Source organism: Triticum aestivum, chromosome 1A, assembly GCF_018294505.1.
Source record: "Triticum aestivum cultivar Chinese Spring chromosome 1A, IWGSC CS RefSeq v2.1, whole genome shotgun sequence".
In the NCBI taxonomy this organism is placed as follows: domain Eukaryota; kingdom Viridiplantae; phylum Streptophyta; class Magnoliopsida; order Poales; family Poaceae; genus Triticum; species Triticum aestivum.
Genome location: NC_057794.1, coordinates 11,348,824 through 11,355,694, shown reverse-complemented (window position 1 = coordinate 11,355,694; position 6,871 = coordinate 11,348,824). Strand labels below are relative to the sequence as shown.

The 6,871-nt window shown below is 40.5% G+C and overlaps 2 protein-coding genes across 3 annotated transcripts; both read right to left on the bottom strand.

Moving 5' to 3' along the window:
• Nucleotides 1–509: 509 nt before the first annotated feature.
• LOC123069112 (thionin-like) lies at nucleotides 510–1,819 on the bottom strand. 2 transcript variants are annotated; one of them, XM_044491904.1, is made up of 3 exons: nucleotides 1,508–1,819; nucleotides 1,300–1,377; nucleotides 510–871 (listed from the first exon to the last, which is right to left on the bottom strand). In XM_044491904.1, exons 1-3 carry the CDS (start codon nucleotides 1,743–1,745, stop codon nucleotides 759–761), a joined length of 429 nt encoding a protein of 142 aa, XP_044347839.1. In that variant the 5' UTR covers nucleotides 1,746–1,819; the 3' UTR covers nucleotides 510–758. The 2 variants fall into 2 exon arrangements, with proteins under 2 accessions (XP_044347839.1, XP_044347899.1); XM_044491964.1 differs by having other exon boundaries at nucleotides 512–868.
• A 3,076-nt stretch (nucleotides 1,820–4,895) lies between these two features.
• Nucleotides 4,896–6,420, bottom strand: LOC123185703 (probable thionin-2.3). The gene is made up of 3 exons (XM_044597541.1): nucleotides 6,022–6,420; nucleotides 5,574–5,633; nucleotides 4,896–5,340 (listed from the first exon to the last, which is right to left on the bottom strand). The coding sequence occupies exons 1-3, from the start codon at nucleotides 6,407–6,409 to the stop codon at nucleotides 5,252–5,254; spliced, it is 537 nt and encodes a 178-aa protein (XP_044453476.1). The 5' UTR covers nucleotides 6,410–6,420; the 3' UTR covers nucleotides 4,896–5,251.
• Nucleotides 6,421–6,871: the final 451 nt, after the last annotated feature.

Sequence of the window (6,871 nt, the reverse complement as noted above, 5' to 3'; positions counted from 1 at the left end):
TTATCTAGTGATTCGTGAAACTGGCAACAAGCATCTTTAACTTAGGAAACGAGCTCACAATGTTTCTCGAGAAAGAACTCCAAACGAAGGTTTTTTCACGCTTGCCATGACTAGGGAAGACGCGCACATGTGTGTGCGCAGGAGTGTCGGGCGGGGGTCATGCGATCCAGCTCCTATTTGGTGATGAGCTGAATTCGTAATTCCCGAGCCTTGGACCATCAGGTCACCACGCATATTTTGTTTTTGTGGAAGGTTACTTTTCTGGAGTTTTTAGGTTGCATACATTTTTTGACGTGTTGTAAACTCATACGTGTTGTTCTACAGAGACAACTATGACAAGGTGCACTTAATGCAACTCTAGGTCACTACCCCAAATGTTGCATTCATGCTACCATGTTGCTCCGTCGCATGTGTTGGTTAGTATGTTGCATCGATTGCATGATTTTCCCTGCCAGAAAGTAGCTAGGTGGCTAGAATGAAACACCGTAATAATTTGCAAAAAGCTACATTTCATTAAGAGCATGAAGTCATCATGTTATAAGCGAAGGACATAACATAAGCATTGACATGAGATGATGAGCAACATAATCCTCATAGGAAGATGCATTGAACATCTCATTAAACTTATTGGAAATAGTAAAATTGTAACACAAGTAACATTTGACATCCTACTGATATTGGATGTGACACCCAATTATTGAAGACAACATAATCACTCCTTGGCCGGGTTTTGACATCTAGTTCCAATGCTTAACTAGTTAAGCATTATGGACTTTTGCAATGTCAGTGTTGCTCTTGGTGCATAGATCATGGCATCCACTGGTACAACGTTCCATGTCATCATTTCCTTCGTTGCCACTTCCAACAACTGCTGGAGAAAATTCAATTAATTAGGTGATGCAGACTAAAATTAATTAGGTGATGTATACGACTAATTAAGGAATTGTTTAGGTGCAATTTACTACTATGCGACGGACACTCGTTTGTGTACTGGAACGTGTAATTTCCTTTAGACTGTACTAGTAGTGATTTGATGCTTGGAGTAGGTGTTAGTGACCTACTTGAATCAGAGAGAAGAAGCATTTCTCGGTTTATCAAATGATGATACATAGTGCAATATGGTCAGAACAGGGTGTTGCATTTTTAATACAAACCCTAGAAAGAAAGGGAGTCTAATCCATAGATCTTTTTCTGCTCCTTTTCTACCCAATTAGTTTATGTTTGTTCTAATTAAAAAAAGAATAGAACAAGTTTTTTATGATGTTACAATAGGTTGTGATGACATATAGATAATCTTACCAGATGAAGTTAATGTGTTGCACACGGAAGCCGTGCACCCCAGCTTGCAGTAGTTGACGGCTGTTGTGTGGTAGCCAGCTGCGAATATATACGCATGTAAGCAAACGAAAATGAAACATATATTACACGAGCATTCGAACAGGACTTGCAAGAAAAAGTTTATGCGAAACATAATTAATATGACAGAAAGGATGGCCGGTATACATACATATGGGGACATAAGGGGGCCTGCATCCACCGACTGATACATAGCCACCACACGTAGGGCAACACTGCAACATGGTACCAGAAGAGCCGCGGCATGTATAGTACACAGGGACCGCCAGGTCTAAACAGCAACACACGCTAGCTTGCACTCGCTGTGTTTGCTGCAGGGCCACAAGACCCACAACTGCAAGCATCACTGCCATGGTCTTGACGCTGCTGTTGCCGCCTCTCATCACCATGTTCTCAGCTGGTTATCTCACGCAAAGTGACTTCAAGGGGTGGAAATGACACTGGTGAGATGATGATGAATCCCACAGCTGCACCTCGCCACTATTTATAGGAGATGGACGCAGCGAGCTAGCCGTGCATGTCAACTTGTAAGCTGCTTGCTGTGCGTGCCTTTGTTCATTGAGTAGGTGCAGGCAGGTTGCTGCATGTGTACGTACGTGGTGGAGCTTGGGCCGGCCAGCAATGCTAGCTACAGGATTGCATAAGATATGTATGTGTTGTGCGCTGATCGAGCTAGATTCTCCCTCCGTTTCAAAATATAGTGTGCCCGCGCTTTTTAAGGTTTAACTTTGACCAAAAATTTAACCAACAAGACCGATTACGGCGGAAACAAAAATCATATAATTGAAAAGGTCTTTTGAATACGAATTCGCTGGTATAAATTTTGCTTCCGCCGCAGCCAATCTCGTTGATTAAATTTATAATCAAAGTTTAAGCGCCGGAACCGAGGACGTACTATATTTTGGAACGAAGGGAGTATAATATATGCATAGTAAACGCTCACCAATCGACGACAGATCGTGATCGATAGTGGTGCTAGAGGATTACATAAGATATGAATTCAATAGCGTATCCGGCAGAGCAGTAATGCACGGATTAATGTTCTTTTGGATTCGGACATATAAAAACTAAGTATAGTTGCCTTCTTTTGGTTGTGATAGGAGATGCGATCTGGTATGGATGTGTTCCGGCATGTCATGTGGACCACCATAGATTTGAATTTGAATTTGCTGAGGGACATAATGCGGTTAGCGTTGGATATTGACCTCCTGCATCTGTGTTCGCGGATTGATTTCTGTTCACGAATGGATGCGAGAGGTTTTTTATGGGTTGTCATTGTAGATGTCCTAAGTAGGTGCAGGTAGGTTGCTGCATGTGTACGTACGTGGTGGAGCTTGGGCCGGCCAGCAATGCTAGCTACAGATCGACGACGCTCTGATCGAGCTGGATATATATGCTGTGCCCTGATCGAGCTGGATATAATATATGATAGTAAACGCTCACCGATCGATGACGGATCGCGATCGATAGCGGTGCTAGAGGATTACATAAGATATGTATTCAATTACGTATGTACAGGTTGAACCGAGCCAGTCATCCCCGGGTGCTGTTTATAGCAAGGTGCATCGTGTCTCCTTGTTGTTGAGATCGCAGCCTTGCTCTAATTTCTTTCAGCCACACACTTTGAGATCTCGACTTCATTGATAAGATCATAGATTTGGCCGCACAATCCCTGTTCTATTGTCAAAGGATTGAGAAATAGTAGGGGGATGCTCCTGCTTATGAGTTCCATTCAAGGTTTTCTTTCTCGGTTGGTATTTTCTCTTGTGTGCAAGCTTGGGTGCTCCTATTCAGCGCTTAGTGCGCTCAATAGCAAGCCAATCGCCCTGGCTGGTGTGGGCTCATATAAGTTTTTGAAACTTCTTTATTTTCGAAAAAAATATTTCAAATATTTACAAAAAAATAAAAGGTTAACAAGTAAGGGAAAGTATTATTGTGGAAACAAAAAAAAACATTCGTACATATATACAATTTTCATCATCATATATTTGGAAACAAATCATCGGGAAAAAATTCATCACGTCACATATTTTAAAAAATAGGTTGAGCATATAGCATCTTTTAAATAACCACTTATTTGAAAAATAAGTTCATCATGTGTTTTAAAAATATTCATCGAATACTTAAAAGATGGTCATCTCATATTTCAACAAAGTCCACCACACATTATAAAATGAATGCTTATTTCAGTAAAGTTCATCACATATTGTAGAAAAGTTAGTGCATACAAATTTAATATTCAAGTATTCAAACTTTTATTCTATTACCACAATAAACAGGTATTTCATACAAATATATTATTCACATACTGAAAAAGTGTTGAACAGTTTTCTATACGTGATAACATTTTTAAAACATGATGAATATTTTTTTTCAAATACATGATAATTGTTTAATACAAAATGACCATTTTTAAAACACATTTTTTCCAAATAGGTCTCAATTATGTTTATATTTTTTCATAAATAATATGTTTATAGTTGTTTCATCGGAAAATGTGTTTATGTTTTAAGGCATAATTACATGATCTACAATTCTACGATCGAAATTTGGTTTTTGAAAAGTTTGGTAGTATGGCTAATATTTTCCGCAGTTGGTAGTCTCCAAAGACGAGATTTACAAAATTTCACATAATTTCGTGAGTTATTTGTTGTCATATCTCATGTTTTGTACATCTAGGATCTATGAAAACATTACTGATTTTGTTTACACGTTCTCGGTAGACAAGTGAGGTAATGAAGCATGTGAAGTGCCCGAGCTTCGATAAAGTGCTAGTTCCACCACTGGGGAAGTGGACGAGAGTTTACGAAGTTTACTGTGAAAGTTGAGGCAAAAGCTTTGCACGTATCTTATTGACACATGCATAGGGATGGAAACAACGTGGAAGCGGAAGGAACTGAGTGCTACCATATTTGTTTTCATATTTTTCTGCAGAATCGGAAACAAATACAGAAACCCCGAAAACGAATACGGAAACAGATACTACCAGAAACTAACACGAAGCGAATATAGAGCGGACCAGGAAAGAAAACGGTGTGTTGACCGGAACTTAAAACCCCTTTGGATCATAGAAAAATACAGACAAAAAACAAACAAATTGATGGAATTGTTAACATGGCTACAAAATAATATGGTTGTGTTTGTAACATAAGGTAGTACTGTAGTAGTACATGACAATTCCATATGGGGTCTAGTTGAGTATGTGTGTGGTAGTAAAAGCTGGTACTCAAATGATACATTTTGCTCATTCTACTCATTGTATCATTGTGTGTTGTTTGGTAGTTAGGCTACAAAGCAGCCACGGCCTATAGTAGAAACGAAAATTCCATATTAACGGAAACGGAAAGTTCCGTTTCCACGTGTGTTCCACCGGAAAACATAATTTCCGTTTTTGTTTTCGTTTCCGCATAAAAAAATCCATTTCCATTTCCGATTTGCAAATTGTTGTTTCTGTTTTTATATTTCCTCTCCATTTCCATTTTTTCTCCGGAAAAGCAGAAACTTCCACTCCATTTTCATCCCTACACATGGACGATGGCTGAAACACTAATTGACTGCCCATGCTTTGATTAACCTCAAAAGACCCCTTGCCAACCACAACATTGCTTACCCCTATGAAAAGGAAGAACAAATAGCAAGATGACTCGCTAGAACAAAGCACCATAATAATTTGCAAACTAAACAAGATTTCACTAAAAGCATGGCGTCATCATGCCATTTGCCAAGGATACAACATAAAACATTTAACAAGAAATGACGATCGAGCACTATACATCCTTGCAGGAAGATGCATATCATACAGCTCATGATCCTTATTGGATTTGGCACCAATTATTGAAGGCAACACAAACACTCCTTGGCGGGCTTGTCAGATGCAGCTCGTTGGCATAACTAGTTAAGCTGTGACGACTTGCGCAATTTCGGCATTGTTCTTGGTGCACAGATCGTGGCATCCACTAGTGCAGCGTTCCATGGCATCTTTCCCTACATCGGTATGAAAAATATATATTAATTAGGTGATACATCATACATGCGAGCAATGAGTTATACAGGTGGGACTTCTACTAGTACTATGAGACTTCTGGGGGACTGATCCATGCATTTTGCTTGTATATTGCTGGGTTATTGCATAGAGATTTGTAGCAGCATGCGCACGTGATGGTGGGGGTTGGTGTTAGTGATAAACCAAGTGGCAACCAAGATCTCGAGAACCTTACCAGATGGAGTTACTTTGTTGCACAAGGAAGCCTTGCACCCCAGCTTGCAGTAGTTGACGGCTGATTCCCGGTAGGCAGCACAGCAGCGTATATGCAGGTAAATGTAAGCAAGCAAAAATTAAATATATGTCGATCCATCTCTTGCATAATATATATCCAAATGGAGCTCACAAGCTAGCTAGTAATTAAAAACAGGTTCCATCCATCCATCTCTTCTTCCTACCATCCACAATATAGTAGACAGATATAGAGTTGCAAGCAACGGTGAATGCAAAACCGAATTAATATGTACTCCCTTTGCCCGGAAATACTTGTCATCAAAATGAATAAAAGGGAATGTATATAGATGTATTTTAGTTCTAGGTACATCATTTTTTATCCATTTTGATGACAAGTATTTTCGGACGAAGAAAGTACCACGAAAAGAAGGGTCGGTCATTTCACATACCTTGCAGTGCTGTCTCTATATCTATAAAACCGGACTTGCATTCAAATCCAGCGGCGTCTGATATATAGCCATCAGAAGAACCGCAGCACTCTGAGACGGTGCTATCAGATTTCTCGCGGCACTTAAAGTAGGTAGGGACGGAGTCTAGATGGCAACAACAGTGGGATGCTTGTACTTGCTGGGTTTGCTGGAGTGCCACAAGACCCACAACTACGAGCATCAACGCCAAGGTCTTGACATTGTTGCCTCTCATGGCCATGTTCAGTTCTTTCACACACACACGGTGATTGAAATGAATGACGCTGAGATGAGATGAGATGAGATGAAGCAACACCTTGGCATCGCCACTATTTATAGGAGATCTGGCTGGAGCGAGCTGGCCACGCATCTCAACTTGTAAGCTAGCTGCGTGGTGTGCATGTGCTAGCTGCTCAATTACTCTGCTTCTTTATTCACACACACACAAAATTACTCTGCTCCATTGATCATTCTCTAACATTGTTGCTGCATCGGTGCGTGCGTGGTGTCATGTGTCATGTCGGTGGTTCAGCCGGCCAGCAGTCATAGAGGATCACATAAGATATAGTACATAGATATGCTGCATCGATCAAGCGGGATACAATATATACGCATGGTACATCGAGACCGCAGTGCTAGAGGATAGTATTGTATCAGATGCATATTCAATTGGGCATGTACAGCTTGATTTCTGTTCGAGATCTCGATTTCACGGATAAGATTGTGGATTTGGCTCACTACTGGAATCCACTGGACGAGTGCTAGGAATACCCGGCAAAGGCCTGCAAATACTCGGTAAATGGTTTTCTGAGCCGCGCTGCTGGTTGCGCTC

Bases quoted from the DNA above. Each gene is read 5' to 3' on its own strand.
- LOC123069112 (XM_044491904.1), bottom strand. From the start codon at position 1,745: ATGGTGATGAGAGGCGGCAACAGCAGCGTCAAGACCATGGCAGTGATG. The intron at 1,378-1,507 runs GTATGTATACCG...ATATATTCGCAG, and splicing joins GCCCCCTTATGTCCCCATAT to CTGGCTACCACACAACAGCC. The intron at 872-1,299 runs GTAAGATTATCT...AATTTTCTCCAG, and splicing joins CAACACATTAACTTCATCTG to CAGTTGTTGGAAGTGGCAAC.
- LOC123185703 (XM_044597541.1), bottom strand. From the start codon at position 6,409: ATGCGTGGCCAGCTCGCTCCAGCCAGATCTCCTATAAATAGTGGCGAT. The intron at 5,634-6,021 runs GTATGTGAAATG...ACCGGGAATCAG, and splicing joins TATAGAGACAGCACTGCAAG to CCGTCAACTACTGCAAGCTG. The intron at 5,341-5,573 runs GTAAGGTTCTCG...ATACCGATGTAG, and splicing joins CAACAAAGTAACTCCATCTG to GGAAAGATGCCATGGAACGC.